At 34.6% G+C, this 18,240-nt stretch overlaps 1 protein-coding gene across 1 annotated transcript in view; it reads left to right on the forward strand.

The window, feature by feature from the left end:
* Positions 1-293: 293 nt before the first annotated feature.
* LOC134539955 (activator of 90 kDa heat shock protein ATPase homolog 1) overlaps positions 294-18,240 on the forward strand; it is a 61,800-nt gene continuing 43,853 nt past the window's right edge. Inside the window, exons 1-3 of the mRNA XM_063382343.1 lie at positions 294-721; positions 6,356-6,451; positions 15,313-15,392. Of these exons, the coding sequence (XP_063238413.1) occupies positions 6,372-6,451; positions 15,313-15,392 (160 nt within the window). The 5' untranslated portion in view covers positions 294-721; positions 6,356-6,371. The remainder of the gene's footprint in view (positions 722-6,355; positions 6,452-15,312; positions 15,393-18,240) is intronic.

Genomic DNA, 18,240 nt, shown 5'->3' on the forward strand with positions numbered 1-18,240 from the left:
GTTCCGGCATTATGTGTATCTAAGTAATGTGTGGATCCCGGCCCGCATCAGTACTTAGATTATTTATTGCAACGTAATTTTTTAATGTTTCATATCCAATTTAAAAGTATAATTACTGAGCATAAGATTTTAATCACTAAGATTAAAAATTATTTTTTATTATTATATCTTCGTGTTCGAACATGTTTATTTATATATTATTTAGTATATAAAAATATATTTGTTGATTTTTTTGTTTTTAATTATGATTAATTTTTTAAGTAGTTAAGTAATTTTACACCCACGTTATCTTTGGGAGTTTAATTTATTATAGCCCACGCGAACACTACAAAATTGATTTTGAGTAATATTTAGCAATCGATTATAAGTGGAGATAATTCACCTACTTTATCTGTGATAGTGTAGATTAGTATAGTGAGGGGAATCGAACATTCTAGAAAATTAGTTTTTTTTCTTTTGCTGTACTGGCAGAAAGTAGAAAGTTCGCATACGTACCGCGTTGGCCGGCCACATTTGTTTTAATAATTAGTAAGCGAATAAGAATAATTGGGATTTTTAAGAAGAAAAGTCGATTATATATGCAGCACTGGGTTTAGAAATTACAGAGAAATTTCGCACAGAAAAGATTTATTTATTCCCGATTGTTTGATGCAGAATCAGAATATAGAAAACAGCTGATAGGTTCAAAATTTTGACATTTGAAGCCTTTTAAATCAATTGGGTAAGTTTTTCAGCGACGGTTTTAAGACATCATTTTTAATTAATGTGAGAATTACTTGTAACTATTTTACTTTTCTTAAGAATTCTGGTAATTTATAGAAGTGTTCGCCATAACCTCATAACCTTACATTTTACCTTTCTGTTTCTATTGATAGTTTATCTTTGCAAGTATTCGCAATTACAGTTTTGTTTGAGGATATTTTTAGCTGAAATTCTTAGTAGAAAATTTTTCGAGGATAGTTTTGTATAAAACACTGTTTTCTATTTTAAGTCATTTTGTATGTAGGCAACCTAGGCAAAAACTAGTGATATTCTATTCTAGTGTTAAGCCCTGGCACAATGAGCCGATGTGCATGCCAACCACCATGCCGAGCCGCACTGCTTTTCATGAACAATGTAAATGCTAATGCCCTAGTGGTAATTTGTTATTTGGGTGACTCAAGCATAAAAAAATTCTTGACTTGAGAAAATGTTATTTTTGGTAAATCTGTATTGTACGGATTAGCGCCAAAAAAAATCGTACAAATATGAAATAACTTTCATTATATGCTATCTTACGTCCTCTTTTCAGAACCGCCTGCGGAGATAAAAAATTCCAATTACTTTTGGAGGTATCGAATTTTTTAATATTCATTTTTTGGCAATTTTTTTAAAAAAAAACTTTAAAAATCCGAAAATACCTTTATTCTGTGCTCTTTAACTTCCTCTTTTCATTAAACCCGGCGGAGATCAGAAATTCCAAATACTTTAGGAGATATGGAATTTTTTAATTTTCATGATGTGCACTGATGCGGCGTTGAGCAGGAAGCCTACGATTCACACATCCTTCTGGACATACCCGAATACTCACGTTGGCAAGCCTTCTTTTCTTATAATTAGCAAGAAGTAATTAAAAATACTTTAAAACACTGTGGATGGTTGGTTATATTAGGTAAGTATAGCTACATTAAAAAAAAATGTAAAATCATTTTATGGTTGCTTAGCAATTAACTTTTTAATATGTAGCTATCCAGCGCTAGGAAACCGTTTACATGGTTTCACAGTATTTTTAATGTAGCTATCCTAACCAAATCAACCATCCACAATGATTTGAAGTATTTATAATGTAGCTAACATAACCTAATTGACCATTAGTTTTCATGAGTTGCATATTTATTTACAATAAACAAAAAAAAACCGAAGATGCACGATCGGGCGTTTCCCTCTCGTCTGTTGAAAGAAGGCTTGCCAACGTGAGTATTCGGGTATGTCCAGAAAGATGAGTGAATCGTAGGCTTCCCGCGTTCACCATTGTTGCTTGTTTACAAGTATTTTTTTTTTTTTTTTTGCGACGTAGTTGAACGACTACATCACGTAAAATGAAAATTACGTGAGTTCCTACTGTTCATCCTTTTTCCTGGTTTGTTAGGTCAGGTCAGCTACATTATAAATACTTTAAAACTAAACAACCATTAAAATTAATTTTTATTATTTTTAATGTCCGTTCAGTTTCAAAGTATTTATACTGTAGCTGACCGGACCTAATCTACATTTGTCCCGTTTTGTTAGGTCAGGTCAGTTACATTATAAATACTTAAATCCATACAAGTAAAATTAATTGATAGTAGGTATTTTTAATTTCCATTTATTTTGAAGTATTTATCATGTAACTAACCTTACCTAATGGAAAATTTCTGTTATTTAGGCATTCACGCACACACGGCAAAATATAAAATGGCGTCTGTTGAATGATTACATAGGGCTTGTATTGCAAAATAAGAACGGCGATATCTCCAAAAGTAATTGGAATTTTTAATCTCCGCAAGCGGTTTTGAAAAGAGGACGTAAAAGAGCATATAATGAAAGTTATTTCATATTTGTACGATTTTTTTTGGCGCTAATCCGTACAATACAGATTTACCTTATTTTTTAATTCCTTTGGTAAATATCTTACGTCGCAGCATTTCCGCAAAGTAAAAATAAAATTAAGAAAATACCATTTTGCATCACTAGAGACATTCCTGTACTTACCCAGAAAACAGTGTTAATAAATTCCGACTAGTTTCTGAGAAATTACAGTTTTTAGCTCTAATTTCAATATCTGCATTGCTGCTGCTGCCGCCGCCACCATTGATTGTTTACCAGTGTCTGTTTGTGTGTTGGTTTTGATGAACTTGATACAAAAATCGTGCATTGTCAATTAGATAAGGTTAGCTACATTAAAAATACTTTCAAACTTTCTGGATGGTTGGTTGGGTTGGTATAGCTACAATAAAAATACTCAAATATATTTCTTATGATTGCTTAAGTATTACTAATTTAAGATGTAGCTATCCTGACCTAGCCAACTATTCACAGATGTAGTATTTTTAATGTAGCTATACTAACCCAACCAACCGTCCACAAGATTATAAAGTATTTTTAATATTGCCTACCTAAAGTAATATGATTTCATAGTATTTTTAATGCAGCTATACTAACCCAACCAACTGTTCACAATATTTTTAAGTATTTTTACATCACTCATGTAATCTTAACCTATAAATTGTTCATTATGTTATTCAAAACATTACTTAAATAAGATGTTTAAAAAGAAATTAAATAAAATACTGTCCTAATTCACAGACTTTTGGACAAACAACCAACAAACAGAAAATATAAACATTGTTTCCCTACAACTGCAATGTGCCGCTAAATTAACTAATATTGTAAAACAATACCTCCATTGACTAAAGATCTCCAAATGAACACAGAAACTTGTAAGGGTAAATAATAAATGGCGGCAGCACCCTCCATGCACAGGTATTGTAATGTAAATTGAAAGTGTGTTTTCTCATAAACTATTGCGTATTTATTAATTCTGTTTTCAGGATAATTACAGGAACATCTCTAGTGTTGAAAGATGGTATTTTGGCAATTTTATTTTTACTTTGCAGAAAAGCAGTGATGTAATATATTTACCATCTATATTTGTAATAAAACCTTTCTCTATTTTACAAGTGGGTAATGCAGGTTCAAAAAGTTTAGCCAAATAAATTAATTTCAGTTTTATATTTAACTGTTTATCGCACCATTTTCAAAATTGCAACAATTTAAATGTCTGTCCACAAAAGAATCGCACTTCCATAAATCCACTATTAAATATCCCTACTGGAGCTCTGCTCGTCAGTGGCTCTCTCCTGTTAGTCTCTTATCGTGCACCTCGGTCCTAACACACTGCTTTGCCCTACTCACTCGTTCACCACACCATGCCATGACTCCGATCTTTGCGCACGAAACCTGTCATTAGTCGCCCACTATTGCTCGCCAAGGGGTCACTCGCACTTTTCACTTCACTTCCTGAGTATTCGCCGGTTTCGCCACCAGCCTCTGTCACACACTCCTGGAGGTTGGCGTTGTCTTATATACTTGGGAAATCCCACCCTGGTCTTGTAGCTCTCAGAAGTGTCGTGTCATCAGTGTCATCTTTAATACCCGAAGCTGCGAGAAAAATGGCATCCTAGTTATGCCACTTCCTGCGTCGGGGCTTTGGGGAACATTTAAAAGGGATAGAGAGGCGCTACTGATAATTGGATTGCCATGTAGCGGATTGACCTATGTCAGGGAGGCTGGACCTCCTCTTGACCTTCTGCTGGCCGGCACCCGGGGCTGACTGGCCTTCCTCGTTTCTAGCAGCCTAACAATAGAGGCCTGCTTCATGTCTAGCATCCTAACAATAGAGGCCTGCTTCATGTCTAGCATCCTCGTAAATGAATACACTGTATTTTCTAAATTCCTTTCTCTACTTGTGAAAGGACTTAACAGTAATTTTAAGAATTCTGGTATCAATGTTCACTCTCTTCTATTATAGCGAACTGCACAAATTTTCTTTATTTCGTGGCTCTTTTCAATCGGAGAGTTTTTTCTTTCTTTTGGAAAGTTCTGAATAAAAAACAGTCCTTTCAGAAATATGCAGTAATTCAGTAATGCTTGTATGGAATATGAAGAAAAAGTACAGTAAAAGCTCTTAAATCCGGCATTTTCGGGACCAAAGCTATGACAGAATAGCGATTGTGCCGGTTTATAGAACGTCAATATAATTTTAACAAGATTACCAATGAATAATTAATACACAGTGCAGTGATGTTTAAAACAAGTTTTAATAAACTGTTTTATTTTGCAAAAAAACTACACATGAGCAATCTTGTTTAAAAAAACTGAAGGGGAGTGGTGCCACCAAAACATTTCTTTAGGTGGGGTGAGGATGAGAAGGTAAACCACCACAAATTTTATTTCACCATTTTGTAGCAAATATGTGCGCTTTGTAATGTTACCAAGCCCGAGATGTAAAGATTAATAGAAAAAAGTTATATTAGAATTACCGAACTGATGTTTACAATTTTTTAATTCATTTTTTCCACTTCTAACATGAAGTGCAGATACTTCTGTGCATTTAATTACATTTCACGAGTGATATTTGAATTCATTGTAAAATTTCTGAATAAGTAACTGAATTTCACGATTCTACATTAATAACTGTTATTACAAATGTAAGTTGAAACAAGATGTATCACTTTACTTTGGTTGTGGATTAAAAAAATTCCACCAAACAGATGGAAACTTTGAAGGGCTTTAAATTCCAAACTAGAGCCAATATTCCAAAAAATGAAAAACATGGGTTCTTATGTTTGTCTGAAGATACCATGTACCAATTTTCATCAAAAACTGAGATGGTGGAGTGGACACTCCTGGATGATCTGGCATAGAATGCCCCCACAGAGAAATAAACTTAAAATGGAGATAACATTAAGAACAATTGTTTTATTCAGAATATTTTGTATGGGCGAATCTTTATTACTGCAATGTGTATTTTTACGATTTTAATAATCATTGGGTGGGAAGAACTGGATTCATATAGGGATAGCCCAATTTTTTCTTATTGCACAATTTTATTGCTGCTAATATTCACAACACTAATAAATAATCTTACTTAAAATGCCTACTAGTCAATTACTTGCACTGTTTCAAGTCCTTACACACTGCACACCTCGCTGGGCCGCACCCCTTGCGCAACTCTCGCCACAGCACTGCTCGTTGACCTCCGTCACCGAACTCTCGTCACACTCCGTCGCAGCCGTCGCACTTCGCTGAGGATCCGCTCGGCGCTTCGCTCGGAAATTTGCTCTGGACTCGCCGCAACCGCGGCACTCTCCTCGTCGAGGAGCTCACTCCAACTCGCCGAGCCACTCCCACGGAGGCCGGCGTCCAGGCTTATATAGACCCTGGCACCCTTCTAGAAGTGACTAGCGTGGCGAGGGCCAGTCGTGTCATCCCGTGCCGACCCGACGCCCGAAGCGTCGAGAAGAGCATCGGCAGCTCGCGTGATGGCCCTCAGAATTCCAAAAGGCTGTCCGGTGCCGAGGCAGGGTGCAGTGCGGGAAGCAGAGAAGAGGATGGGGGTAGCGACCACCCTTGTAATCCAGCTAGGCACGCGTGGCATGTCTTACATCAATGGATGGTGCATGACGTCAGTGACAGTGCGGGGCCGCCAGTCAGCTCCGAACCTGGCATCGCGGTCTAGTCTGTCACATTCATAACAGTATATTAATAATAATGAATTTTGTAATCATCTATAGCATTGGTAATGCATGGCCTTAAATATGATTTGTTGTTTCAGGATTGTGTTTCTTTAAATGGCGAAGTGGGGAGAAGGGGATCCTCGCTGGATTGTTGAAGAAAGACCAGATGCCACAAACGTCAACAACTGGCATTGGTATGTTGTCAAGTTGCTTATGACTCTGTATTTGTTGTCTCTTGAACAGTTGTAAATGATCTTGCTATGCATTCAGTTGCTCTCCCCATGAATGCTTGAATTTTTGTGGGAAGATTCTGAAAACATCTGCAAAAGCTTCACTTTATTTTACCACACATTTGCATCCCAATATAGGTTATTCATTCTGTTCTAAATAAAGATTGATGCTGTCTGTCATATTGATGGTGTCTAACCAGGATTTTAACGTAAAGTAAACCTTTCTCACTGCAACTCGAGTTGTACTAGCTGAAAAATAGGGTTTGCGTTTGTGTGCTGATTTTAAGATGTGTAAAAGAGCATTTCTCTTCACACAGTTTCACTTGGCCAGGCTTGATTGTGTCAGAATACATGTTTGCAGGCCATCCCATACTATCTACCTGTGGGCTGGTGTTCCTCCAAAAGAAACATAAGGCCACTTCCCCACTCGCTCTGTGATGGTCTCAAATTGCAAAGTATGTAAAACGGTCAAAATCAACTTTGCTTCCAAATGATTAAATTAAGTATGAATGAAAATAACGGGCAGCAAAATTGTGTTGGGACAAATAAAAATAGTCAATAATAAGCAAATATGAAAAGGACTAAATAAAAAGAACACCTTAAGTTTGTTTTTGGGTTAATATTTTTTTATATGATTTAATTTTAACCAAATGTAAGGCAATTCTATAAGCGCCATACGTTTCACAAAATATTGCAGGTGCCTGGAAGCTTGGAACTTTTTCATGCTAAAAATGTGCATGAAAATTAAGTGATTAGTGCATTAGTAATACACATTGTAAGGGTACAGTGATTTAGGCCTCTGTACACGTTAACAGCAGCACTGATTTTTTTACTTACATTTGGAAGCCCACTCCAGCACCGCATATGACTTTGTGTACGTTTTTTAATTCCTAGGTTTTGCAGCTATTTGGGATATTGGAAGTTTATTTGTGTTAAGGACTACGTATGTTTATTATATGATACCGATTATATAATAAACAGGCCTTAAGGCGATTGGTGCACGGTAAAAAACGGTCACAGGCCCGAAAACAATGAATTTTGTATCATATGACCACTAAAGAGTCTAGATGCCTATGTGGGTGACCGTTACTATGTAGGGAGGTCAGGAGCTTAGTTCCAGCTCGTCAGTGGCGAGATGGCATTCATACGGGAAGGCTGTCGCTGGTGGTCGCTCTGCGGCCTGCCATCTAGCAGGAACTAAAAAACCTTGAAGGTTGTATCTCGCGCTCCCTCTAACACACAGCCAATAAGGTTCTATCGTGCCCGGAGGAGGGGAATGTTTATCAGGTTTCTCTTCACTCATTCTTCGCCATGGGGAGGCAGAATGGATTATTTTTTGTCCGCAACTGCGCAGACGTCATGTGGCCACTCCCGCACTCTTCTCACTCAACTCGCTCATTCTCTCACACTATTTCAATAAATCTTTTCAAATCTTCAACATCAATACTTTAAACCATTGCGCTTCCTACGGATTAATTATATTTCATGCAAGTGCCCGAATTCAGCTGCAAAAAAATAAAACGCGTAGTCAATTTTTTTCTTCAAAAACCTTCCCAAACACTGTGTGTTAAAAAAAAATTCTGAAAGCCCATTTTTCTAGATAAATGGAAATTCTAAATCACCTACGCCACAAGGAAACATTGTGCTTTAATATTATGTAAAGAAAACACCTCTTAGTTTTATAGTTATGTAAAGGTGGTGTGATATGTTTTAGATGTCGCACCATCTTATCATCCATGTAGAAGAGTTACCCGAAAAGCTAACAAGACTATTGCCATGGAAATGGAAATATGTTTAAGGAAATATTTTTCAAATGTTTGTAAACAGTAAACAACATATAAAAAATCTTATAACTGTAAAATTAAAATACAAACATCCCTATAGCAAATTTAATTTCAATATGAAAAAGTCTACAATAATGTTTACAAGAAACGAAATTGCAATAGCAATACAAAAATATCGCAATTTTGTTACATTGTTAATATATATATTATTTTTAATAAAGGCAATAAAAATGACATACTCAATATTTGGAATACAATAAATACCTTAAGCCCTACATAATTGCAGCGATATTCACAATAAATGCTTTTCTTAAATATAGTAGTTAAAAAACATCGTAAATAAATTATGAACATACATATTATGGTGAAGGAAAGTGGACACTATCACACTGAAAAATCTTAGAGGGTAGTTTTCCTCATCTTATTTCTTTCTTTGCGTTTTTGGTCTTGTTCGTTAAAATATTTCATGTTCAAATACTTGATACGCAAATACGTTCTTGTCCTGACAAAACAGTATATAACTTCTTCTAGATATTTATTTTCAGTAGTTCCGCAAATAATTTTAGTCAGTGATTCAAAAATCCGCTCTTTTTTGCACAAATTGTTGCCATGAATATTATCAAAACACTTTTCAGTGATCTTTATTAATTCAAAAAATTCATTAGTGGGACATTTTAAGTTACCCTTTGATTGTACATGTATCCAGCTATCGTCCTCCGAATTGAAATCCGTAGTGCCAAGGTCAGGATATTTATTTCTGAAACGGTGAGCTATATAGCCAGAAACATATTTCAGCCCTTCAAGAGAAATTTCGTCACTTGAAAGGGGCCTGGCCTCTAAATCTAAGTCTATTTCTTCCATGTCAGCAAGATCTATTTCATTTAAAGGTGATTTCTCTTGAAATGTCTTTGTAAAATACATTTCCTTGCACAAAAGTAGTTCTGTAATTTCATTCTGATAAGCACTGTCCTGTTCCATTTCATTTGACGAAAAATCACTTACCAAACACATTTCGTCTGTCTTCTCATCCGTGTTTTTCCGTTCAGCAAAAACTGCTGCAGAATGTTTTCACAGTATGTAGTTTATAATTTTGTATTTAAAGTAAATGGGCGACAGATGCGTATTTTATTACATGCTTTATATTAGCTTCACCTGTATGTTTGTTTGTCTGTCCGTCTGTAACTCTTTCGACTAAGAGTGAGTGGCTCATCACTGTAAAATGTCCCACTAATTTCATCACGTTCGTTAGCCGAGTGGTCGTCAGCCTCCGTAGCGCAGTCGACGGCACACCGGGCTACGGTGCGGGGGCTCCGGGTTCGAATCCCGGGTAAGACATGGCTGTAATTTGTATTGTCTTATTAACAACCTTCAACCAACACTACCATTCCTCCATGACTCGGGGTGACTTAAAACTACAACATTAAGGGGGGGAGATTGTTACACACTGGTGACTGTCCAAACTTGCCAGTGTGCCATCAATCTTAAAAAAAAAAAAAAAAGTGGTCTAAGGCGCGCGACTTCTGGGACGTCAGCCTACGGATTCAGCGATCGTGGGTTCTACTCCCGTCCACGCCGGAAAAAAAGAATGTTTTTTTTTCTGGTAAATTCTAAGATTATATCCATACATCTAACTGTAAATGATTCGGAGAGACTTTACCATTTCTTTGTGACGTTTCAACTCCAAATAGTTATCTCAGATGGTAATAGGTAGTGTCGGTAACTCATTTCCCTATGATAATTATACATAAATATAGTTTAAAAAACTAAAAAAAAACATGCTTTTAAAGAATATCAAACTAAAAAGTTAAAAATAAATATAGTTAAAAAAACTAAAGAAACATGCTTTTAAAGATTATCAAACTAAAAAGTTAAAAATAATTTTAAAATTTAATTTATGACAATAGTATATAAGCAATACTAGTATAAATGAGAAAAAAGCATGGGGCGCTTAATATACATACAAAAAATATGGCACAAAGCGCCTCAAGCTTTTTTTCTCATTTATACTAGTATTGCTTATATACTATTGTCATAAATTAAATTTTAAAATTATTTTTAACTTTTTAGTTTGATAATCTTTAAAAGCATGTTTCTTTAGTTTTTTAAACTATATTTATTGATGTTCCATACCTCTAATATACGGACAGAGAAAAAACCACTCTAACACATCTTAGTTCAGTTTAACTGTTAACAAATATTTAGGTTAACAGGTCCTATACATATTTCCGAATGTTTTACTGACTGAGTTATACTGGACATTAATTAAATTGATCGCTGATATTTATACTTTTAAACGAAATTTTGAATTTATCATTTTATGTAAACTCTAATGCGTTAAAAAGTGTAACGCAACACTACACACAGGTAGTGATGTCTAGTGCACTGCCCTATGCACATTAGTTAACAAAAAAATAAAATGAAATATTAATTACTGATAAATAATACCTTGATGTCGTGATACAAGTAACACATGCTTATCTGATATTTATCTCAATTAGAATACGAAATAGGAAGATAAAATAATTAACTGATTTTAAGACTGATTTATTACTTACACAGTACAGTGCATTTTGAAGACAAATGGGTCTTAAGAAGCGAAAATCGTACTCGATTAAAGGATGGTATGGTGTTCGGTATATTAAGGTTTCCCTCAAAGTAACGGTTTCAGAATGCTTTTAAGATATTATTTACATCCCAACATAAGTTTAAAACATTTCTCTTAAGAGTGTGCTTCGTAGCATTAAAAAATGTGCCTTAATTATTTTGCAAATTTATCATTGTTATGGTGACGATGTCAGGGGTTTTCGTAATTTTTTTTTAGAAATATAGTACAGTATTAGCAACTACGTTAAGAACTGTTATTTTATTCACAAAGAGAAAAGAAATACAAAATGCTAAAATTTGGCGTTTGTCTTTTTATATACTATATAGGTTTGTTATTATATGTGTGTTGTAACATGTATAAAAATGTTAAATATATTCAACAATATTTGGTAATTATATATATTAAAAAACTTTTATGTACGCGACTTGAAACTACGTGAAAGATTTTCAGTCTATAAAGGCCTATTCTATGATTATTTAAAATTATTAATTCTTATGCAAACAATTAATAAAATTGGAAGTTTCTTACATTGTCAGTATATGCATAGCATTACAGTTATTCCAAACAATTCTCTACCAGTGTTTACCTAAGGTTTGCATGTTACGTTGGTTCTTCTACTAATACACGTATATTACAAGAGGTTTGTAATAGATTAAATGAGGTAAGTAAGAATTCGTTTTTATAAACGTTGTGTATGAAATTATAAATTTTGAGATGTATAATAACAAAAAGAAGTGCGTTCCGAAGACATATGTCGGTAGTGTTACCCACTGAAACATTATTCCCACTTCAACTCTCTGTAAAAATAAAAGTATGGGGTTGAATGCGTCAAAAGGGGTATATAAATAAAATTTGAGGCTTCTTCCTTATTTCATACGCTAGTGTCCCCCACTTAAAATTGCAAACAAAAATTTTTCCTCGATGTTGTAATTTACTCTGCGTAATCAGAAAACATTTTGGCAGTAAATAAGTATTTAATTTTTAAAAATGAAAGCATTCATGTTTCGAAAAAAATATTAAAGCGATGTGGGGAAAAATGTTTATAGATACTCCAGTAAAATTTTCAGTTTGATTGTTTTGATAGTTTCGGAGCTGTTGCGAGTTTAGTTTGGAGGATTCTCGGCCGCGCGAGGCGAGTTTGGCTCTTTTTCATTTATTTCCAGCGTAGGAAGCCGATAGCTCCATGAGCGCGACCTTGAAGTCCCTTCGTTTCTTCGGTCTCCTCTCCGTCTTCCCTCTACACCCCATTCTTCCCCCTCCCCACCCGCAGGCTGCGGCCCGCCGGCCGGAGCTCCGCCGGACTACCTGGTTGCGACAAGCACCGCCCTCAGCGCCACGTCGCGGGGACATTCTTCCCGGCGGCGAGAGTTTTATACGCAGCACTAGAACTGTCACTCCAGAGGGCATGTTTTGAGTCGGATCGTATCAAAAACAAAAGGATATGAAAATATATACATAACTCAATAGTGTTCTGCCAATTATGTTTTCATTTTCATTTAAATTTATTCTTTAAATCGCTCCTGAAGTAGTCCAGCAGTGATCAATGGAAATTGTCAATATTAAACTCTAATTTTGACGATGAAAATTTTTTCTTCTTACTTTTATATGTGCAGAAACCTATTCGTACACTCGTTTCTTGAACTATACTTAAGTTTAACATAATTATGTGTTTTCTAAATAATTCTGGCTTGGAATAAAAATAAATGCATTTAAAATGACATAACTCAGTAAAAAAAAGTTTATTAAAAATATCCTAGGTATATTATGTCTTAAAAAGAAGCATCAAAAATAAATATGTACAGTTAAATTAGTTTTGTCGTAATATTTTCCATGCACCAATCGCCTTAACATTTTGTTGCTAGCGTTTCCGGGTCGCATCATGTGATTTGGCCATTGCCTTGGCGGCGGGACGTTTTGAACTTTAAATGTAATCTTTAAGGTGTCCAGCCCATTGCATGATGGGATCTGGGGCGAATGAAGGCAAGCGTTGGGTCTAGCGGCTTTGAAAGTCTCTCCCGTGTATAGAGGAGGCTTAATTTTGACCCTTAAAGTGCAGATTTTATTGCAACCAGTGATTTACTGCATCTTTATGGCTGCTAAAGGTGTCGTTCATGTGTGTGCATGTTTATGAATATGGACTTCGCTAACACGTAAAAATACATGTTTTTAAGCATTTTGGTATTGTCTGTCAATATCCAGGTGAAGGCCATTTTTGATTTACTGTCATGGGCTAGGCCTACAAATTTCAGTGATGCCATTAAGTTTTAAAGGCCTAAAATCACACACATACCATTGAAAAAGTTTTGATTTTATGAAAACACTTCAAAATATATTGTAACAATGAATTTACGCACATTAAAATATGTTTCCGTATTTTACAAATGGAACTACCTTTTGCAATGCTGACTGTTCTAAAAAAAAAAAAAAAAGTTAAAGTAACATTACCTGAGATACTTAAGTACAATATCTATCAATTATTATTGGTGTTATATTGAATTCCCTATTAATACTATGAATTCTGCAGACATTTGCAGTAGTGTACCATCGTATAGGCAACTCTAGTTAGTGTTATACATGTTTATTTTTCGATGGAATAGAATTTGAAATTTTTTTGTGTGTTATACAGTAATTGGCTATTTTTGTGTTAGTTAGTATCTGTAATGTTTTTTTTTTTATTACTGATTTGTTTAAATCATACAATTTATTGTCAACCTAAAGACCATCACACTATTATCTTTGTATAGCATATGTTCATCAACTTATTATTTTAGCCCTATCAACTATTGGTAGTTTCTGTGTATTTGGGTTGAAGAGTGATGTTAATACTCAGGTGTTTTAAGTTCATAATATGTAATTACTTTCCTGATCACCTTCTATGTCTTCAATAAATTACAGTTTGTTCAGAACATGACCAATAACATATGATAAAATAATAAACCACCCAATAACGTAACTGAATACAAAATGTATTTATAAAAATTAATTTACTAATTTAACACTATACCTATATCTTAACTGTCCACTAAAGTGAACTAGATTTTAAAAGGTTCAAAATCTTTGCGGCAGAGGGGGTGACCTTCAATATAAAAATATATAAAAGTTCATTAAACACTGTTAATATAACCACCATAAATTATCTCAAAAGATTCTTAAGTAAAACGTAGTAAATATGCATGGTAGCTTCTAACAAGTGAATGCAACAAATCACTGTTCAGGTTTAAATTGGACAGTTCTCCTACTGCCCAGAGTATGCACGGTGCACATAATTTTCATTTGCAAGGAAATAACTTAAAAGAGTTTAAAGGCTGCAATTCTAAAATGAGAGTTTAATTCTGGAGATCTCTTTACGGATGTTACGTAAAATTGCCTAGCATATAAACCAATATCAAACCGAGTTTTTTTCCCCATATACTAATATAAGCACTGGTAAAGTTCTTACTTTAACTGCACACCAACACTTTGCCAACTTGTTTGGCACTTGTAACAGTTAATCACAAAATTACATGGAACAGTACTCATTTATCAAACCTCCACTTGAGTAAAGTACGTTATTCACTTTGGCCTCTACATTTATTTAAACGAGACATAGTTTCAAAGTACTGTATACCAAATGCATTAATTAAAAAATGCTTCTTAAATGCACTACGCCCATACCGGCGGAATCAGTGGCGTAAATCAGGGGGTGACAGTATACCTTGTGTAGCAATGCAGTAGTTCATGTGCCGGACAACTGGTTGCGATATGCAACACGTAATGCCCATATGGTTGAGACTGAAGTCCTTGCAGGCGGCTCGCATTTCGCGCAGCCCGGCAAAAATGTGTCCGGCCGCCAGAGAGTCCCCCAGCTTACTCCCTTCCATCTACTGTCGCTCACAGATGGTGCTGCTCTCCACTCGTGACGTCACATGTCCATCAGTGCCCCCCGTGGTCATGTATGCAAACAAGCATTTAAGAAAAATTAAAAAAAAAAATTAAATTAAAACCTACAAAAGTTAAAGAAGTTAACATCACCAAAAATTAATAGATAAAGCTGTATACAATAAACTGTAAAAATAAACTAAGATAAACAGAATTAAAAAGTACATAACGAAAGCTAAAAGTAAAAGTACCAACTTTACCAAAATATAACTTAGGTAAAAAATCTAGCTGCTAAGATAATTCCAGCTCTTTGAACCATTCTTCTGATAGCTTGCAAACATAAGGAAAGGAAACAACACATTAGTTGCAAGCTTCAGTCTGAGAGCATAATGCTGTGAAAATGAATAGTTTATTGTAGCTAGCCGGTTACTCATCAAAGCAAAGAACATACTACAATAAGTATTGCTTTTCAGGAGGGTTGTAGTGGTGGTGGGGTCATTTCCTCTAGCTATTGTTCAAACGAATCAACCCTGCATTGTTCTTTGAGGGACAATCGGCGGATGAAGCTTGTGTTTCAGGACGGAGAAGAATGCGTGTGCTTGGTCCACGGAGAAGCTGAAAGAGCTGTTGGCGGACTTGAGGATCGAGAGTGATCTGGGTAAGTTGTGGTCATGGAGCTTACAGTGAGCCTTTTAGTTCGATTACCCAATCTCCTTTTCATCACACCATTCTGGTGCAAGCACTCATTGTCTTGTGCTTTTTGGTAAAGAAAATTTGTTTCCATTAATGCTTGTATTAAACTTAAAACCCCACAACGTTGGTGACGATTTCCCTAAATTTAATGTGTATCAAAGTTGAAAAGTCAAAGTCTATAGAATCAAATACATCTAACTTATATTTTGTCTGATTAACGCAATACTTAAATGTACTCTGAATATTAGAATTTGAGTACAGGGTAATAAATTACTTCCAAATTCTAGGGTGCCATCTAACCTTCACAACCTATATATCACTGACCTGTCCAGCCAAAGCTACCATGAAAACTAAATATTAACTTTGTAAAAACCTATATTTATAACACTACTCTCTGGCCAGGTTTCATTACAAACATATGAATACTACTTCAAGCATCATAATCGGTCAGCAATATTTTAACACATAAACACTTATTTACATAATTTTTCAAGATTACACTAGTATAAAATTTGATATTCAGATTTCCATCGGTGGAGATTAGCCAGTTTCAGTTAGTGATATAAGTGAGTAGGTTAGTATATGTATAACATATAATCAATTCAAACAATACAATTCTGACTAAGCTCAGTGTAAGTAAAACAAATGCAAGAATCTCTTTCTCTCTAGGGTACTCTAATAGGATTGTAGTTAGTACAGAAATAAACTGAAAATTGACACTAAATTGATCAAACAAAGCATTCAACAGAGCAATTTAAGTTAATCCACGACAAATAAATATAAAATAATATGGAAAGAAGCAATATCATTGTGTGCAAATGGAATTTGGAATATCAAGAAATTACATAAACACTTCCAAAGTAAACATTTACATGCACAGTACACCATGTTGAGTAGGTACATACCATTTGTTGATACATAAACATGGACAAAAAATCAATTAAAGGATATATCGACGATTTTGTACGATGCTGTTCAAGAATCACGTACGTGAAGATGCGTTGCAGTCTAAGCTGAGTTGAAACAGCTCGCAGCTCTATGGAAGAAAGTGGACTCGTCAGCAACAGTCCTTGCCGGGTGTGTTCTTTGCATTGCAGACTTGTTCTAGACAATCACTGCGACTTCTCTTCGGAGATAATCGTAATACCATTTCTTGTAGAACACCGTTAAATTGGTGAAGTCAAATTTTATCAGCTCCTTCTCGAAGTTCCCAGTCGAATTCGAATCAATTATCTTTGTGGCTCACTTCATTAAAACATAGTTGACTACCTTCGACACATCTTGGGCTGCAGCTAGTTCCATATATATCCCATCATAACAAACGATAATTGTATTTCACGATTTCTTGATGTGAATATATATGTAATTATGTAGTCAGTACTTTTGAGAAATATTTAATTTCATTACATCAATATCTTGTTAACAGTAATATATTTTAAATTAACCAAAGGCTTGAATCAATTATTAACTAAACAAAAGGACTTAAGCATATCATTACACTTCTGATAAAATAAAACTTTCTGACGTTAATAAATTTTTCTTACAATAAAGAATTGCAATTAACAGATTGTCTTTTTTTTTTTACATCATAAAGTTAAAACACTATTGCATAGAGCAATTAACACAAATGTAATTTTACAAAGAATTATTATTTATGTTCGGGAGAAAAAAATAAAAATATTCAATTATGAGAGATGTAATATCACACTTAATTCTATTAGGTCAAAATCCAAACATGTTTTATGATTGCGGCTAGTTTAATTTTACAAACCCTAATCAGTTATTTAATTATATATTTTGTTGTAACTCAAATGTAACTTAAACAGATGTTTTTTTTGTGAAACCATTTTCATTGGTATTTGCCAGAACAATTTGACATGCTCTTTAGTCATCTTGGTAGTATTGAGTGCATTTGGTCAGTGTTAAAAAGGCTTTTCATACAAGGAGAATGTTCATCACTTCATGAAACTCAACACTATACTGTAAATGAGCGGTGAATTCTTACAAAATTAGTTGAACAGTTTGTTAATAAACTTTTTTTCTTTTTTTTTTTTCCCCTATACAGGATGTCTTCCTAACAATGAACCTTTTTTTGTTGCGAAATGATACATAATCACAAAGTTGTGCTGAACTATTAATGGTCAGTCAGCACAAAGTTCATTTTCAGAAACTTGTTGCAAGAAAGTAAGTGGTTATATTTTTAAAATTATAATTTATTTTTCTAATGCATATCTTCTGAACAAAATGATATGGCAACAGCTTGTTGCAATAAACAAATTATAAGGCTTTTGTGTGATGAATATTTTAGTGGAATGTGTGCACTAATTCCATATTCAGTGTGTTCCAGAAGGAACGTTAATTAAATTTTTATTGAAATATGAATTTTTTTCAGTAGCTAGACGTGTACCGAATAAGGCTATGCTGTAAAAAGCAAAAATGTCTTATTGTGGCCAAAACAAAGCGTAAACAAGCAATTTACCTAGTGTTCAGTAACTGGCCAGTGTGAAGGCCATTTTCAGTGGCTTATTGCAAGAAAGTAGGAAGATTCATTATCAAAACAAAATAATTTTGTTAATGAAATTAATTCAAAATGAAATTTTATTTTAAGTAAGCTAACCAGTACGAGTGGTGACAGCTAAGTCATTTCTTCTAGCAGCGGGTAGATAGGGGCAAGTGTGGAACTAGGAAGTGCATTGTGTTGAGATAGGTACAGTCAGAGTAGAATTGAGTACATAGTGCTACTGAAGTTGTTTCAAAACATGTTATCTGCAGTTTTTAATTTTTTTTTTATTCTCTAGTTACAGCATCTTAGT

Source organism: Bacillus rossius, chromosome 1 (genome assembly GCF_032445375.1).
Source record: "Bacillus rossius redtenbacheri isolate Brsri chromosome 1, Brsri_v3, whole genome shotgun sequence".
Classification (NCBI taxonomy): Eukaryota; Metazoa; Arthropoda; class Insecta; order Phasmatodea; family Bacillidae; genus Bacillus; species Bacillus rossius.